Here is an 18,968-nt window from a genome sequence, read left to right as displayed (position 1 = left end):
TGACAAGAATCTTCTTCCCCTAAAACCTATTTTGAAGATTTGATTGATATACAGTTGGCTTCACAGGCTGCATATTATAGTTTCTTCATAGATTGATTATATAGTCAATACCAGTATCAGTCTTTTGCCTGAACGTCCTGGTCTTTTGTCCGATCTTATTGAGACATGTGGCAAAAGATAAAATCGCTTGCTCTCAATGTCCTCATCGCACCCAATCCTAAGTTATCATGTAGGAGGTAAATCATGGTAATCAAGAGGATAAGCGATGATGGGGCGAGTTACACAGGGTTCGATGATTTACACCCTGACAGTCCTACGATTCGATCCTGCGACTTCATGTGATAAATATGTCATCACTTATCATCTCGGATAATCCATGAAATCCGATCTTATTGAGACATGTTATCCTCAGAACAGGTTCTATGACATATATTATTATTTTATATAATTCAAAATTTTAGCTCTTCGAATTCTAAAGCTCAATTTGATTTATAAAATTCTTGTTTTCGGCGATATCTATCCAAACATATCGTTACCTGATTAATCGCCATAAAGACGTAACTGCTGGGGCAATATTACTATTATTGTTTTAGTATAAAATGGTGGACTTCATTAATAAGTTGCGCTATTTTCCATTGTCAGAAGCATTAATCTTTTAAAATTCACGTTTGAATGTAGTCCAAAACGACTTTTTTTTTTTAAAAAAAATAACAATAATAAGATAACGATCTTTTCGCTTTCATCAAACGATGACGAATGCGATCCATTAACACTGTTCCGGGACCCGTTCAAAATGGACATCAAATAGCGGAGGCAGGCTTCCCAATCGACCCTTCCTTCCCCGCTTCTTTCGTCCTTCTGTTCTTCGTCTTCGGTGGCAATCACTAGCCCCGATCTGATCCTCGATCATCAGCGACAGCATTCGATCTCCATTGCACGGAGAGAGACAGATAATGGAGAACTTGATTTCTTTGGTGAACAACATCCAGAGGGCTTGCACCGCCCTCGGGGATCACGGGGAGGAGAGCTCCTTGCCGACCTTGTGGGACTCGCTGCCGGCGATCGCTGTCGTAGGAGGGCAGGTATCACCTCCTTAGTCGATCTGGCTTTCTTCTGTATGTATCGCTGAGGGCTTTTCTGATTTTAGAGGGTCTTGCTTTACTGGAGATTGTTTTCCTGGATTTTAGTGGAAAGGTCTCGCCTATTAGCCTAGACCGTGCATTCTGCAATTCTCTATTGTTTTTAGCTCCAGACTTGTAGCATTTGGATTCTGTTTGTCCCCGTAATGTATCGTGATTAAGTTTCTGAAATATCATCTTCTTTTTCATAAAGTCATTTGGTTTTGCCATCTGTTCTATTCTATTTCATGCACCTAATCTTCTATCTCTATTATTTGGCCGCTCAAATTCTGAAGTTTTACATGCATTGTACGAGAGTTCTCACCCTACTACATCGGTACTCTGTCTTTTATCTCGGTTATTGCGGATTCCGATGTAAATAATAGCAATTTCTTGGTTCCAAAATTATGATCCTTTGGCAATCTCAAATTTCCGTTGACTCAGTTTGTGATTCTTATATTGTTGGGAAGTAAGTACACTGCAGTATAAATATTGATTGATCGTTTACCTTTTTAACTTGCATAAAAAAGTTTTCGTAGAATTGTGAACTAGAGGCTACGTTTTTTTTTTTTTTTTGCAACTATGTCTCTGATAAAATTTCCGTTTACCTTTTTTTTGCAACTACGTGAATTAGAGTAAGTACACATACTCTCACTGTCTGTTTGCTTTTAAAGAGCTCAGGTAAGTCTTCAGTATTGGAGAGCGTAGTTGGAAAAGACTTTTTGCCAAGGGGTTCAGGTGATTTTCAAGGACGAATTTACTATAGTTTATTAACACTTATTTAATCCTTTTATTTGTCAACTTAAGCCATCCCCCATTATAGGAATTGTTACTCGTCGCCCTCTTGTTTTGCAACTTCATAAAATTGATGAAGGAAGAGAGTATGCAGAGTTTATGCATCTTCCAAAGAAAAGGTTCACAGACTTTGGTAATTTCTGAGAAAACGAACCAGTTTGTGTTTTCCTTGATGTATCGTGCTAAGTCTTAATGAATTTTGGTTGTCATATGTCTGTATGATGACTTTTTAAACATAAGTATTATCTTTATTTTTGTTGTGCATCTCATTTTTTTAGTTGTCACTTGATATCTATTGACTCAATGTGCAAATTGAAAATTCTTATGCAGCTCAAGTTCGGAAGGAAATTGAAGATGAAACAGATAGAGAAACAGGGCGATCAAAGGCAATCTCCTCCGTTCCAATTCATCTTAGTATATCTTCTCCTAATGGTGAGACAATGTTAATGCTGCAGATTTGTCAACTAACTTTAAGCTATGGACACACACACATCATCCCTACGTGTTAAATAATGCTAAATGCATTTGTCAGATAAATAATTGTATGTTTATTGATATATGTTGGATTTGATAGATATGGCATACTTGAAGGGGAGTGTTAGAATGATACTATCCTACATTGTTATTTACTATTATAGTGTTAGGCTTAGGGGCTATAAAATCCTAGTCTGCAAACATATTATAATCCATTCAACAGAATCCTATTTTATAAACGCCCATGGTTAATACCCATCTCAATTTGAATTATCTGTGCATTGCATTCATAATTTACTTTTGCATAATCTTTAATATTGTATGAGTTTAGCCAACATTTAACCTGCATATGTAGTGAATCACTTATATTTTTATTGTTTTTGTGCTAATTCTCTCTAAATTAACAGTTGTAAACTTGACACTTGTTGATCTTCCTGGACTGACAAAGGTAGCAGTTGGTAGGTCATTTCTTACTGTATGCTAAAAACACTTTTTTTTTTAATCTTGTTTTAGTGCAAAATGCATTATCAATCTAATTTTGAGTTTCAGATGGTCAACCTGAGAGTATTGTGGCTGATATTGAGAATATGGTTCGTGCATATATCGAGAAGGTACCATTCAATGAATAGAAATTGTAGAATGTGATTCTTATCAATCTCTATAACAACAATGTCTCACCTATTTCCCTTTTAATTATCTCATTTTACAGAGCCACTCATTTAAGTTCATGTTTCCAGTTTAGTATTTTTTTTTTTAAAAAAAAAAATTAGCTCCGTTTCATCTTGTCTTGATTAATTACTTAAATAACAACTTGAAATCGTAATTGTTCTGAGTTTTTATGTTTTAACACGGATAAGTGATAATTCCAAGTGATTTTGATTGAAAGTCTTTATTTGCAGCCTAATTCAATAATTCTTGCAATTTCTCCAGCCAATCAGGATCTGGCTACATCTGATGCAATTAAGATATCTCGTGAAGTGGATCCTAAGGGTAAGTGCTCTTAGTCCCATGGAAAAATAATTGGTGGTACTGGTGCATTTGCCTGTTCTGGCCAAGGTGTTTTCAGTGTGGATTTAGGATAAGTTCTTCTATGCTAAAATATATTTGAACCCTATTTCTTTCGCTTCTCATGATCATTGGAAACATTTTTACTATGCTAATTATATACTATTCCCATAGTTGGCATGGCTGATTCAGCTTAGTTGGGAAGAATGATAATAACTTGAATTTATTTCACATTATTATATATTGGTTCAAAAGATTCACAGCAACAACTATATGAACAACTCCCTCATTTAGAGGGACCTGTTAAACTTGGTAAACTGTTAAGCCTTGCATGAATATTTATCAAAGCTGAAGTTAACTTTTTGTATGTGAATGAATTATTGCAATTTGTTATAATTTTGTAAAAGATTAGCATGGAAGTGAAGGCAATGGATGGAATGGTACTGTAAGCCAAGGAAATGCAACTGCTACCAATTTTTATTATCCGGTCCAAATACAATAAACCTTAGCCAATTAGATGGCATGGCATGGCATGGCATGTAAAGTCAAAAATCCTAGTCAATTAATGGTTTAAAATCTCATGCTGTGGGTGGCATGGGCGGAACATTTCGTTCTGCCAATCGAACGGTACGACACAAAGATCGACACGCCCTGAGGAGACATTGTGCAACCTCCGCGGTCGCCCCTGGCTGCACCGGAGGGGTCACACGACTCCGGTGCGAGCTAGGTTTGAGCACAACGATTAATTTTTAATTAAAACTTACTTTAATAATTTCAATTAACTCCGGCTATAGTACGGTAGGGATAATCTAAATATGTTTTATTAAACTCTAATAGAACTATCACATTAATTTAATATATATATTATTTATTTTAATTCTAAAAATATATAATAAAATTTATTTATTTATTTATCATTCATATTTTTTTTAAAAAAAATTAAGTTAATTTTTTTAATTTTTATTAATATATTTATATTAAAAAAAATACCGAAACTGTATCGGCATAGCACGATATGGTACCAAAGCCGTATTGTTCCAGTCATAGACCGAAACTCCAATACGGTTCGAAATTTTAAACCATGTGAATTAACTAGATGCTCAGATTTCATTAGAAAGTTTTTATGCAAATGACCCCTTGCTTTCTTCTATAAAATTCTACATAACAAAGCAGGATTTACAATTTGTATCCATTTCTGTACAATGGTAGGTGCCTGTTCCGTGTGAACTGCAACTAGTTAATCATAGCAGCTGCATGCCACTATTATTACCTTAGCAATATTTCATCCTTTTTTCATGTTTTTGATATCCTATGAAATCTATCAATAAAGCTTAATGGCAAGTTAAACCATGCCATAGACAACTAGTTTGTGGTTTATATGCATGTAAAACTTCTCTTCATTGAGAATTTTTCTTCTTTTCCATCTTATTTCATATTTTATTTGTAAAACTAATGCTAATCAGCTTGTATGTAATCATTCATTTTGTTACAAAATTGTTGGAGATGATACCAGAGCAATCAACTTTCTAAGAATTTCTTTCGTGTTCAAATCTTGTATGCTTAGTGTTATCCATCTATTGAAAGACAGGAATGTTGCTAATTTCTAAAGTATGCTCACCCTAGAGGTGAAAGAAAGTTGATTTTCAGCTTTTCATTGCCATAGTCATTCAATTAATGCTTCATTTCTCACTATTTGAATCTAGGGGAGAGGACATTTGGTGTGCTTACTAAAATTGATCTTATGGACAAGGGCACTGATGCAGTTGATGTAAGATTATTTCCCTCCGTCTTATTTTCAATGAAGTTTCCAAATAAAACAATTTTGGTTGTCTAAAAGCAACAGAACCTTGAGAACTAAATCTTGAATCTTATGTTTGGAGGAAGAACAAATGGAACTTGATTTCATAGGAAATTTACCAAAATAACCTTTGGTATTATTTATCTGGAGCATGTGACAACTTGATTAAGTATCAACATAAAAACTAATGTGAAAAAGGTAGTCAATCCAGAAATATGAGGTTTTGTGGGACAAATTGGAGTTCTATTTTTCTTTTTCTTTTTATTTTAAATTACAAACAAAGGATGGATCAGTCTTTTCCTAATATCTACATCTTTTGACTTGAATAGTCACTAAGCAAATCTAGCAATATGGTATCTGTGCAGAGTTCCATGTTTTAATTCCTCCATTGTTGGCACTTAAAAGAGTACATACCCAATTAAGCCAAAATGGCTTGAGCTAGTCATATCTAGTTTGCTTAGTCACACATGAGAGATGATGTTAAGAACAAGAAAATTATAGATGGATATTTTTCTAATAGCTTAAGTTTTTTGCAAATGGTTATCAATTGAACTTAGAAATTGGTCTTCATTGGAAGTTCAAAGATGCACATATGTGGTGAGTATTACCTATTTATGCTTCTTCTCAGTTATTAAAAAGATCTCTCTTTTTCTGCTGCTTAAAACTGCAATCATTTTTTTGTCTTAAAAAAAGAATGATTCCTTTATAAAAAAGTTATCTAAAGAAAGTGCAAACAGTTTGATTATTTCTTTTCTGCCCGAAGTATTTATACCTTGGAATGTGTTTCTAATTTTTTGGATTTTGTAGATATTGGAAGGAAAGTCATACAAGATGCAATTTCCATGGATTGGTGTTGTTAATCGATCACAAGCTGATATTAACAAGAATGTTGACATGATTGCTGCCAGGCATAGAGAACGTGAGTACTTTGCCAATACACCAGAATACAAGCATCTTGCTCATAGAATGGGCTCAGAGCATTTGGCTAAAATGCTTTCAAAGGTAGTATTTGTTGTCAATTCTTGCAACCTTTGCATGGCATGTTTTCAGTCCATTGATAATGTGTTTGATTTTACAATACAAGTCTTAAACAAAGAATGCAATTACTTTTGTTACCTTTGCTGACAATAGATAGAAGTGTTTATTTTTGTTTATGATATAATGAACTGTTCTACAAATTATGTAATTACTTTTGTTACCTTTGTAGCATTTGGAACAAGTTATCAAGTCTCGGATTCCGGGCATCCAATCTCTTATAAGTAAAACCATAACTGAGCTTGAAATGGAACTCGGCCGTCTGGGGAAACCTATTGCTGTTGATACTGGTGTAAGTGTTTCTTAAGCTCACTAATCTTTATGATTTTATAGAGTATATGGATTTCTTCTGTTTACTGATTTTTTACATATATTATTTTTAGGCTTATTTTATTAGTTGAATTCAAAAGCTAAAGACCCATGCTTCTAGTGTAAAACTTATTGTTCCTAATATGGAATCAGTGGATTCAACCCTAAAGGGGAAATTACTAGTGTCTATGGAAAATCAGTAATAAAAACATGTCTATAACATAATATAAAGCAATGTTAAAATAATATTGTTTGGTATTGGAGATTTGGTTACTAGTCGAAATGGTCCGATATAGAGGTTTGGGCCATTTATTTTTTATACCTGTCTGATTTTTTTTTTTCTATTTTTTTATATGTTTTTAGTTTTTTTTTAAATTTTATTTAAAAATAAATGTTGGGCATAGCTTGGTGTAGTCATGGACTCATGGCTGACATGAACTATAATTGCTTGTGTCGTGCCCAATTCGACGCTACATGGAAACAAGATGACAAGGCTCAGGTCATGCCTAATCCAATAGGTGCATTTTGACACCACTATGGCCCGATCAACACTGTTGTGTTAACACTCGAAGTATATCTCAAAATTTAGTTTATTCCTTTAATGCTCTTTCACTTTGTTTATTTACTTCTAGAAACAAGGCTATGGAAATTAGATAATCATTAAAATACAAGCATGTTGAGATGAATTCAGATAAATTTCTCTTTAACCTAAACTTTTTTCTTTAATAAGTTAATATAAATTAAAAATGATCTTTGCTCATGATCCCTTGGTATGTGCCAAAAATGTCTTTATATAAGTTTTATTCCTTCTACTCCTATTATTTTTCTTCTATGTAAATTGTTTACTATTAAGATATTTTTATAGCCGGTAGATAGTCAACGGAATTAGAATTTTAAAAAAGAATGTATACAAAAATATTGTTTGGATTCATTTTTACATATGTTGAAGCATAAAGTATTTCAAATGTTGGCATGATTATGGGTGAGAAAAATTCCGTAAAATCGAATTAATTGAACCGAACCAATCGAATTTTGAAATTTGGTTCGACTAATATGTTTTTTGATTTTTTTTTGTAAAATTCGGTTTGGTTTTCGATTTTAAAATTCGTAATTCGGTTAAACCGAATAAACTGAATAAGGATATTAATTTAATTATTTTTTATTTAAAAATATAATTAATTAAACAAAATATATAATTAATTAAATAAAAATTTAAATTTAATTAATTTAGCTTTAAAATTTCCGTTAATTCAGTCAAAGACTGAATTAACCGATTAATCAGTTCGGTTTGTTTGGTTTTCTTAGGAAAATTCGGTCGGTTCGGTTGATTTAAAAATTTTTCAATTTGTTCAGTTACGTCGGTTCGGTTTTAACCTAATGCTCAACCCTAGGCACAATATGATATTAGCATGATCGATATGGATGACATGAGAGATTACCTTTGCTGATCAAGATTAGGTTTATATATTACTAAAATGATATGTTTTGACCGTTTCAATAGCTTGACGCTATATTTCAAACCATAATATAAAGCTTATGCTTAGTTTTACTTATCTAGATAATACTAGTTTTTAACCCTAAAAGAGAGTTGGGATATAAGGACCAAATGCAAGAATAACAGCTTTCTTGTCAATTCATTAGCATGTTATTCTGGATTTTATGTCAAAATTTCCACACAGAGCTGGTTCCTTGAATGCCCTGTTGCATGTAATAATACTTGGTTATTTCCTGAATTATATTTGAATCTTCTACTTGACTCAAACCCAAACACATGATTGTCATATCATATCATATGTATAAAAAAATATTTTGTTGTTGACAGACAAAATACTTACCGATAACAGAGTTTCATATCAAAGTTTGGTCTATATTTATTGGAGTGCTAATTATTCATTGCTACACTGTCAAATTAATGTCAAACTTCTTAAGGTTGCTATTTTACATATCAAATTCTTTTCTATGCCTCTTTTGTGTGATTCTAGTTTGCTTTGATTAACTTTTAAAAAGATATTTATTTTATTATAGGGAAAATTGTACTCAATCATGGAAATTTGTCGTACTTTTGATTCAATCTACAAGGAACACCTTGATGGCGTGTAAGTAGAAACAAGCTTTGAAGCATATTATTTTCAATTCTAGCACTTAAACATTCAATTATTTATTCATTCAATTATTTGAGTAATGAAAATAAATTATAGATTCTCTCCCATAATACTTTCCTCTATGATCGTTATTCTTCATCAAAACAAATTAGAGAGTCATTATAATGCTAATTCTAGCACTAAAGCTCATTATTGATGAATCCAATCAATGCTTTCTCTTATATTAACTTCTTTCTGATAGGCGTCCTGGTGGTGAGAAGATCCATAATGTCTTTGACAGTCAACTACCAGCTGCTCTAAAAAGGTTACAGTTTGACAAGCATCTGTCAATGGAGAATGTAAGAAAAATCATCACTGAGGCTGATGGATACCAGCCTCACTTGATAGCTCCTGAGCAAGGTTATCGTCGCCTTATTGAATCTTCACTAATTTCAATAAGAGGCCCAGCAGAATCAACTGTTGATGCGGTATTACATGACTTAATTTACATATGCACTTCTAGTCATATGCAATGTGAAAATCTTCAAAGTTCTAATGGATTAATTCTCATTCATAACTACGCTGCATTGTTTCGCTTGTTTGTTGTGTGGGTATGGGTTATTAATAAGATCTGTTTCATATCTATTGTACAGTAGAAACACATCACTAAGGACAATATATGCACACTCAAGATACACGCATACATATTACAGTGGTCAACTTAGGCTCTCATTACTTGGAGGATGAGTCATTGATGTGGAATATAACCTTCAGTTTTACTTAGTTTCTTTATAGACTAATTATACTTTGAAATGAACTTTTTTTGGATTCAGCCCATTGCTCTGGGGCATTTGAAATGTGATTTTCTGTAGCATTGGTCAGCTGGAATGAATGGCTTCACCTATATAGATGTTCTATGCATCAAATACAAACATAGAAGTCAGTCTAAATCTAACTGCAAATGGGAGATGATTTAAAACTTCAATCAATCCATTTTCAGTAATGGAACGGAGATGGCTTTTTTGCTCAATTAAGTTCTTCTAGTAGCACAAAGAAGAGGAAAATAGTAATGGCATTAACACATAATCACATAATCATCTTGTTAGTTAGTGGAGATAATAATTGAATCCAAGAGACAATATAAGAAATTGTTGTATAAATATTTTGGAGGTTATAGTTACGTCTTTCTAATAGAAAATTCAAATGTTAGTGGGGCTCAACACATCCTATTGTGGCAAAAGGTGAGGGGGACCTTCCAAGATTGCCCCAAGCACATTGAAGGGAGTAAATCACAGGGTCATTCGGCCGGCCGAACAACTTCCTAGTGAGGGGACCTAGCACGGGGTAAAATCTGTTTGCTCACTAGCTGACGAGATGCATATATAACTCCACTGAGATCATTAAAAGTAAGAATTTTTACCCTTCATCCAGTCACTGATTCATCGGGTCGTTCTCCATAGTGATTGTCTTTCAGTGCAGTTAGGTTGTACCTTTGAACCTAGTTCTTAAGATCTCTAGTCAGCATTGGTGATATCTCGAGTGTATTTAACACTACTCTACTGGGATCATTAAAAGCAAGAATTTTTATCCTTCATCTGGTCACTGATTCATCGGGTCATTCTCCATAGTGATTGTCTTTCAGTGCAATTAAGTTGTATTTTTGAACCTAGTTCTTAGGATCTCCAGTCAACATAGGTTGGTTTCCTTTAAACCTAGTCGACATTGGCACTAACAGCAAGCTCATTCCTCACTAAGAGCTTACGACCAATTCTCTGTTTAACCTTTTAGTTAGTGGATCTACTAGGTTATTCGTTGACGGTACATAGTCGTGATAACCCCTGTTGATAGTAGTTGTCTCATGGTATTATGTTCGTAACGTATATGTTGAGACTTACCATTTTATAGATGATTCCATGCCCGACCAATTGCTTATTTGCGATCGTAATGTATCTGACACGGATTTCGGCCATTCAAGAGCATCTTCTCGGAATTATCGTAATCATTCAGCATCTTCTCAACATTTGTTAAGAGCCACAAATTCTGATTCTATAGTGTATCTGATTATTACGATTTGTTTAAAAGATTTTCACGAAATGACCGCACTTTCCAAAGTGAATATATATCCACTTGTGGACTTAGAATTTGTCATGCCCGATATCAAATTCACATCACTATCCTTCGATCAGAGTAGGATATCTCTTGTAGTGCGGTCCGTAATCACGAGTATACCACAAGTATCTCAGTACTCTTATTATTCTATTCAACACCTCGTGCATCTACTCAGTTTACTTACTACATATGCTAAGTCTAATCGTGTACAACTCATTAAGTACATTAGACTTCTAATCATCCCGGAGTACTTTATCTAAGAGATATTATCGTCTTAATTTTTCGATAGATGTTGACTCATATCTATCAGAGTTCATGCCAATGCAGTATCACCCTTTTAAATTTCTCAAGAATTTTATCCATATAATGAAACTGACTAAAAACAAGTCATCTATTCTAAGAAATTTAATTTTTTAGAATCACATCAATTAGACCCATGTCTTTCATACTAAATTTTGAGTTCAGATTATCTTATCATTATTCCCAATGTTAAGAATCTCATCTACAAAAAGACATAATATGACATAGTCATTTCCTGTGTTTTTCATGTAGAGACATTTTTTCATATTCATTGATCTTAATCCACTTTCCTTTATGATAGTATCATTTCAAGCTTATAACTACTTTACTAATCTACAAATCAAGATTTTCTTCCTTGGCATAGAAAACTCCTCGGGTTGCTCCATGTAAATTTTCTCTTTTAAATCCCCATTTAAAAAATTGGTTTACATCCATTTGATGTATTTTCAAATTCTATAGAGCAGTGACAACCAATAAAACTCTGATGGAAGTTATTCTCGATACCGGAGAATACATATCAAAATAATTAAGGCCTTCGCCTTATCGGTAATTTTTTATTACCGATCTAGTCTTGAACGTAGTAATCGTGCCATTTGATTTCATTTTTTCCTTGAAAATCTACTTACAATCGAGTGGTTTACTTCCTGGAGGAAGATTTACAAGTTTCCAAGTGTGGAGATAGAGTCAATTTAAGATATGATTGCCTCTTTTCATTGAGGTCCCTTAGAATAGCTTATTGCTTTTGAATAACTTTGGGGATCACGTTCCAACATAAAAGTGATAAAATCTATTTCGAAAGATTTTTCCACTAGCGCTCTTTTAACTCAACCTCAACAGGGTCATCTCCTTCTTCTTGTGGTTTTAATGCTCATTTAGAGGAACTTGCTTCCTCTCGGGTCTTATATGGAAATACATGTTCAAAGAATGAGGCATTTCTCGATTCGATAATTAAGTTCTTGTGTATCTCTAATATTTGTGATTCAAACACAAGGAACCTAAAGACACTGTTGTTATGAGCATATTCAAGAAATATGCAATTAATAGTTGGTCCTATCTTAATCCTCTTCGGATTAGGAAAAAAATCCTTTGGCAAAACACCCCCATATTTGCAAGTAGGCGTAGGATGGTTGTCGTCCAGTCCACAATTTATAAGAGATCTTTTCTATTTTCTTTTGAGCACCTTATTTAAAAGGTAATTAGCTGTTAACACAACTTCCCCCATATTTACTCTAATAGTACAGAGCTCAATAGAAGAGCATTCATCATCTCTTTTAGATTACGATTCTTTCGCTCAACAACACCACTTTTTGCTGAGGAGAATAGGGAGTTGTTTCATGTATAATCTCGTGTTCAACACATAACTCAGTAAATGATGATACATATTCACCGCCGCGGTCACTTCTAACCACCTTAATTTTCTTTTCTTATTAAGTTGATTTTTAACATCATTTGTATAAAGAATAAGTTTCTTTATAGCTTCATCCTTATTTTAGAGAAGATATACATAATCATATTATGGGTGATCATCTACAAAAGTGATGAAGTACTTATTCCCATGTTGTACACGTTGGTGTGAATTAAGCTGAGTTGTTTAGTACTTCTTTCAACATGTTGAAAGGATGACCTTATCATTTTTACTTTGACACAAGTCTCACACTTGTGTTCCGGGTCAAGGTTGAATGTAAGTATGTTTTACATGTTAATTAATTTACGCAATACATCGTAGTTAATATATTTTAATCTACCATGCCACAAACTGGAAGGCTCAAGAAGAGCTTTTGACTTTATTTTTCTTAGGTTGAATGACCTTTACATTGAGTTTAAATAGCCAATTATTTACACAGCCTCTTCCTATATACATTCCATGTTTGGACAGCACAATCTTGTCTAACTCAAATATAATCTGGAACACATGTTTGCTGAGAAGTGATCCAGATATTAGATTGTTTTGAATCTTTGGAACATATAACACCTTATTTAAAGGCAACTCCTTGCCAGAGGTCATCTTTAGCACCACTTTCCCTTATCCCTTTATGTCTGAAGTTGCTGAATTATTTATGAACAGCATATCCCCATCTTTGACTTCTTCAAAATTGTGGAGCAACTCCTTGTTACAACAAATATGTCCAGTGGTATCGATATCGATCCACCATTGTCAGGAGTTTGAACCTATCAGGTTCACTTCAGAGAGCATGTCATAGTTTTTGAAATTGCCTCCTCTGGTCCCGTCTAGGAAGATTTGGGATTCTTCCGTTTTAAGCTTTGACCGTGCTTGACCATGTTGGCTTTTACAGTAGCCTGATTAAATAGTTTTTTCTTTGAACTCTTATTGCCTTTCGCAATTCGAAGTCTAACAATGAGTTCAATTCCAATATCCTCCAATTTATATTTCTTATCCAGGTACTCCCACAGCTCACACAACGTATAACGAGTCGACAAGACTGTTGAGGATGTAGTTTCGGCATAGGAACTCAGATTGATTCTATGTGTCCACTACAGTGATGATTTTCATATCATTTGCACCCTCACAATACTTGGGAGGTTTTTTGGTCAAGATTCGTGCCAAGTTCAACGTGACACTGCTTAAAGTTCGACCCAATGAAATTCTATGGCTTTTTCCTATGATTGATTGGAATATTTTTAATCGGAGTGGAGGAGGTCGGTACATGTTGAGCTTGTTACATCTCAACATCTTCTGCAGCCATCTCAACGGAACGAATCTATTTTAAGATTGTTGGATCTCTATCCACAGTCTGTCAGAGGGACAATATTTACTTTGTCAATATGGCTTGAACTGATTATCTCAAGTTGTCGGCCTAGCTGAGTAGGTTAATTGTAAATTTCGTTTGGAGTTGTCCAAGTCCGAGTGGGAGAGAAAATTTACCGAGTTGCAGATTTACCAAGTTGTCGAGTCGGTGAATACTCCGAGTGTCGAATCGATGAAGCTGATACCGAAGGCTCAAGACGGACACTGAACAAAAGCATGAGTCCGAGTGGATTGCATGAGGAGCATCATTCAAGGAACAAAGACACTGAGTCCTACAGGGAGATAATTTTCTTAAAACAGATTTGTCTCCTTCAACTGTGCTAGGTGGTCATGCTTGGATGTTTGTTTTCCAAGATTTAAACGACGAAACCACAAACATAATCTAGCATAGATTGTCACGGTGAATTGAACATATATCTGAATGTTATCATAAGTATTTATCGAGCGGAGAATTGCATGACAGACAAAAAATGAGAGGAGTTAAAGGAAAACAAATCTCTCTTTTCCTTGACATATTTAGTCTCTTGCTCTGTACGAAGAAGAGCTTTCTTCTGCTTCTTCTTTTTCTTGCCTCTGTGTTTTTTGTTCCTTTCTATGTAGGAAGAAGAAGCGCTCGTACTTCTCAACATATCTTTCCTTATAAAGAAACGTCCATGCTTTGCATGCAAGCCATGTGACATGTGTCACTTGAGATTAACATGTGTGGCTTGCATGTAAAGCATGGAAAGGCAAGTGGCATGCCAAGTCATGTGGCATGCTCCTGTTGAGCCACGTGGGCTGAATATGTAAAAAAGATTCGTGATAACTTCTGGTTGATTCATGTGGGTACATTGTGCGCCGATCACGGTCCATAGTGTGTAATAACATTCACACAAGAACTCTTGAATTGGTGCAATTCGAGTTATGAATTCGCATCTCCTCATACACTATCGATCAACCGTATTGCCACTCTTCCAACGTCGGACTAATAACCCACAAATTATGTTTTCATTTATATTTTTTCTAACAATACCAACTCGGCTACCCCCGTTCCTCTTGGGTTTGTCAATGTTTTTATTATATATTGGGGAAAGCATAGTACTTCCCAAAAGAACCATTTGCAACACTTTTGACATGGTTGTCTATGAAAGGCATTTGATTCAGTTAACCTTCGAATGTCTATAGTAGATTTGACCTAACTATAGCTGGGGTTGTTTCGGTATCAATTTTTTTGTCGCCATCAAAACAGAACAATGTTAATACCAAAAAACAAAGTTTAGTATAGAAAATATTAATTTGTAAGAAAGATGACAAACCATGACTAAAAATATCAAAATAACTACTTGCTGCAATATCATTATAAATATCAACATGATAGTTGTACAGTGCAATAGTCTCCAAGATTAAATCCATAAGATTCTTACTTTTTAATGGTACTCTTTTACTATTATTATTTTATCACTATGGTTTTTTTGCATGCAATTAACTTGTGCAAACAATATATTTGTATTATTAAATCTTGGTCAAGTCTAGTTAGTTGGTATTTCCTACATATCCATCTCTAAGCTAAGATTCAAATACACTATTTTTGACCTGTGAATTCAATTGGCCCAAAACCAAAATAAGCTGAATTTTTTTGTGGAATCATATTGCAGTGAAATCGGATATCCATTGAATCAGGTTCTTTCCTGACTCATAGTGAGCCCCACTCAATGTTGTGAAAGGCCTTTGCTAGATGAAATATAGTCATCACAACAGCAATGACTTTTACTGTACTACAACAGCAAAGCATTTGAGTTCAGCTAGATGAATCTTATCCCATGTGACTATATGGCTTCTAATAACCAGATCTTGTGAATGACTTTTAGTTATATTAAATAAATATATTTCTTTGTGTGCTGAGAAAGCAATCCCCATTTAATAATCCCACTTGTTCTCATAATTGCAGGTCCATTCTATATTGAAGGACCTAGCCCACAAGGCTATCAGCGAAACCTTGGTAGGTCTTGCATTCTCAGCTAAGCTGAACTTTGATTTCTGGAGTTTTTTTATGGTGTAGCGTAGACTGCAGTTGTTCCTTTTAGTGTTTCTTTTCATCATCATAATTTTATTCTTTGAATTGAAGCCTCCTTTTTCAACTTAAAAGAGTTTGATGTTTTTATTAAAAGTAGAGATAGCATGATTGAGACTATTGATGACATTAAATGGCCTGCAGTAATCCCTTCATGCTAGTATTAATTCTTAGTTTCTTACAAAGATCCCATATAATTTTTATGTTATTTTCCATTACAAATGTCTCTATTCCACACTGAATGAATATGAGCAAATTTGCTGGTCAATAAATAACAGTGGTGTCTAAAATCAGACCTAGCTAAGACAGTGGAGGAATCTGATTGACTATTCAACAATCAACATTGTTATATTGTACAATTCTGCACTGAACTTTTGTGAAGAAATCTCATCAACAGATCTTTGTGTACCTTTAGCAGTCAACCATTTGGCTTGGTCTAATTTAGTTAACCTTTGGGTTGGGCACAACACAAACTGTGTCAGGTCAAGCCGGGCGATGGGCAGCCCAGTCCAATTAACACTTCTAGTTCTTAGTTTGTTAATGTAACTTGGAATATTTTTTTCTATTTCATGTCTCATATATTGCTAAATATTATATCCATTCAATACTAGAGAAAATTATTGAACCCGAGAATGATTATAGTATTCTTCAGGAATTAAAACAATACCCTACTTTGAGAGCTGAGGTCGGGAATGCGGCCGTTGAGTCCTTGGAGAGAATGAGGGAAGAAAGCAAGAAAGCAACTCTAAAGCTGGTAGACATGGAATGCAGTTATTTAACTGTAGATTTCTTCAGGAAGCTTCCTCAGGATGTTGAGAAGGGTGGAAATCCAACACACTCCCTTTTTGATAGATACAATGATTCATACCTCAGACGTGTAGGTAAGTTGTCATTTTGTTTCTGGAATTACCAATCTGCAATACTGTTACCTACACATGTCTCTATTCTTACTACTATCACTAGAATGGCATGATATGTTTTTGAGTCTGCCAGTGGTATGGTGCCTGAAAATTTCATGATGAATTTGGTCGCTTTTTTCTTCATAGTTCCTGGAAATTGTAAATATACTCGAACCCGAAATATCTGCATTTTATTCATCCTACTCTTGCTGGCAGGATCTACTGTTCTGGCTTATGTGAATATGGTATGTGCAAGCTTGCGGAATTCGATACCTAAATCTATTGTTTACTGCCAAGTACGTGAGGCTAAGCGCTCCTTGCTCGATCTTTTCTTTACTGATATAGGAAAAAGAGAGGTGAGTATGAAGTATTTTGAAATTTTAATCATTTTAACTTTATTTTTATTTTTAAGGTTATGTATCTTGCATTTTTGGATATCTTTATTGAATATGATTGTCTCCTTAAGACATGATAACCTTCCCCGGATATTTGCCTTTTTAATTAGTTTTCTAATATTCAAAATTTTGAATGAGGCAGTTCAGCACACATGATTTAAGGAAGGATTTAAAGAGACATCGAGATATTTAAATATAGAATCTTGCTATAATGTTTTGGAAAAAAATTTAAGCCCAAAATCATAATAATTACCTATTGCATATTTTCGGTTTTCCTCACTCGATGGGACTAGGGACAAGTTCTTTCCTGTGGAGGAATAAAGCAACTCTATTAGTAACCATGCAATTTTTACCTTGTTGAAAATAGTAGGGAAGAATCACGTTATTTTTATTTTATTTGTTTTTTACAGGGAAAGCAGCTAGGAAAGTTACTGGATGAAGACCCTGCAATTATGGAACGTAGAATTTCACTTGCAAAGAGATTAGAGCTATATAGAAGTGCCCAAGCGGAGATTGACACTGTCGCATGGGCCAAGTAGCGCTTGCCATATCATCTTGCCTTTTACTTTTATTCCAGATTTTCTCCCTCGCTCAAGGTGTTATTTTTTTTTTCCATTATTGTTCGTTCGTTCGTTCGTTCATTCATTCATTCATAACTGCTTCTACGTAGTTAAACTACGTCTTTATTTATCCTATTAGTTCATTGAACAAAGCCACTCTGCATGCCCTAATGCAATCGATGTATTTAGTATCATCTTAAAAAAATAATAATAAATTGAATTAGTCGATAGATTCCACATTTATGAAGATGTCTGTCATTTTAGCTAATATGTTGGACCATGTAAGAACATTGTAGCAACATCATCTATTGTTTGCATATAAGAACTTTTCTCTTATCTTGAGGAGTTGGGATCTTCTATCCTAAATATATTATGTTTCTATGTTTTTTCGTCGATCGGATAATCATGACATCCTCGTGATGCGCACTGCATCCTTGAGATGCAATCTAACTCCTCCGAACAACGAGGGGACATGAGAATATTATTTTTGAGACAGAGAATCTCAACTCTATGAACACATAAGTAAGACGGACGCCTATTTCTTTTCCCACTATGATTACTTAGTTTTGTCGTATTTTATTTTATACTTTTGATTATATTACTCGGGCTCTATCTAATTTGCTATTGAATAAGAAATTTTGAAAAGATTTGGTGAATCTTCCTTTTCTTTTTCTCTCCCTCTAATCGATGCCTTAGTTCTTACTCATTTTTTTTGGTTGATTTTCAAAATGTGACCTAATTTGTGATTTAATTTGAGATTTTAAAATCAAAATTTTAATCATTATGAGCTTCTATGTTTTCTAAATACGATATTGATTTTTTTTTTTTATCTAAAAGAGTTTATGTCGATAAAATAAAATACTACTAGCTACTTTATAAATCAATTTACCTCCATTATATATCAATTTTTTTAAGTGAAAATTGATTTATAAATCAGGTTATGCTATTAAAATAAAATATTTCCTTTAAATATTCAAAGTGTAGATTATTAGTATTCTTAAATTAAAAGAAACATTATGATAAAAAAAACATTTTGTAAGCGCCTTTTATTTAAAACTATTTTGTAGTTTTAAAAAAATATTATAATGATGTTTTTTTCTTAATAATTATCAATTATAAAAAAAGTGTGGTTCGGTAAATTTTGACTATCGGATGAATGTAACACTCGTTAAGAAAAATAATTAATTATATTACAAGGCGGGTTGTGAGTGGTCACTTGTCACAAAGGTAATTATATAGGATTAATAGTTAAGATGATATAGCGATCCAAGTT

General features: G+C 33.9%; 1 protein-coding gene across 2 annotated transcripts; it reads left to right on the top strand.

Moving 5' to 3' along the window:
• Positions 1 to 745: 745 nt before the first annotated feature.
• Positions 746 to 17,932, top strand: LOC122012586 (dynamin-related protein 5A-like). 2 transcript variants are annotated; one of them, XM_042569177.1, is made up of 16 exons: positions 746 to 1,082; positions 1,793 to 1,856; positions 1,942 to 2,046; positions 2,244 to 2,345; positions 2,795 to 2,845; positions 2,937 to 2,998; positions 3,287 to 3,377; positions 5,096 to 5,160; positions 5,998 to 6,192; positions 6,398 to 6,517; positions 8,560 to 8,630; positions 8,878 to 9,103; positions 15,719 to 15,769; positions 16,494 to 16,722; positions 16,957 to 17,096; positions 17,546 to 17,932. In XM_042569177.1, the coding sequence occupies exons 1-16, from the start codon at positions 954 to 956 to the stop codon at positions 17,672 to 17,674; spliced, it is 1,830 nt and encodes a 609-aa protein (XP_042425111.1). In that variant the 5' UTR covers positions 746 to 953; the 3' UTR covers positions 17,675 to 17,932. The 2 variants fall into 2 exon arrangements, with proteins under 2 accessions (XP_042425111.1, XP_042425113.1); XM_042569179.1 differs by lacking the exons at positions 16,957 to 17,096; positions 17,546 to 17,932 and having other exon boundaries at positions 16,484 to 16,659.
• The last annotated feature ends 1,036 nt before the right edge of the window (positions 17,933 to 18,968 follow it).

The sequence above is a fragment of the Zingiber officinale genome, chromosome 8A (genome assembly GCF_018446385.1).
Source record: "Zingiber officinale cultivar Zhangliang chromosome 8A, Zo_v1.1, whole genome shotgun sequence".
Taxonomy (NCBI): domain Eukaryota; kingdom Viridiplantae; phylum Streptophyta; class Magnoliopsida; order Zingiberales; family Zingiberaceae; genus Zingiber; species Zingiber officinale.
The sequence above is the reverse complement of the archived record's forward strand: the minus strand, read 5'-3'. Positions and strand labels throughout refer to the sequence as shown.

Bases quoted from the DNA above. Each gene is read 5' to 3' on its own strand.
- LOC122012586 (XM_042569177.1), top strand. From the start codon at position 954: ATGGAGAACTTGATTTCTTTGGTGAACAACATCCAGAGGGCTTGCACC. The intron at 1,857-1,941 runs GTGATTTTCAAG...CCCCCATTATAG, and splicing joins CTTTTTGCCAAGGGGTTCAG to GAATTGTTACTCGTCGCCCT. The intron at 3,378-5,095 runs GTAAGTGCTCTT...ATTTGAATCTAG, and splicing joins TCGTGAAGTGGATCCTAAGG to GGGAGAGGACATTTGGTGTG.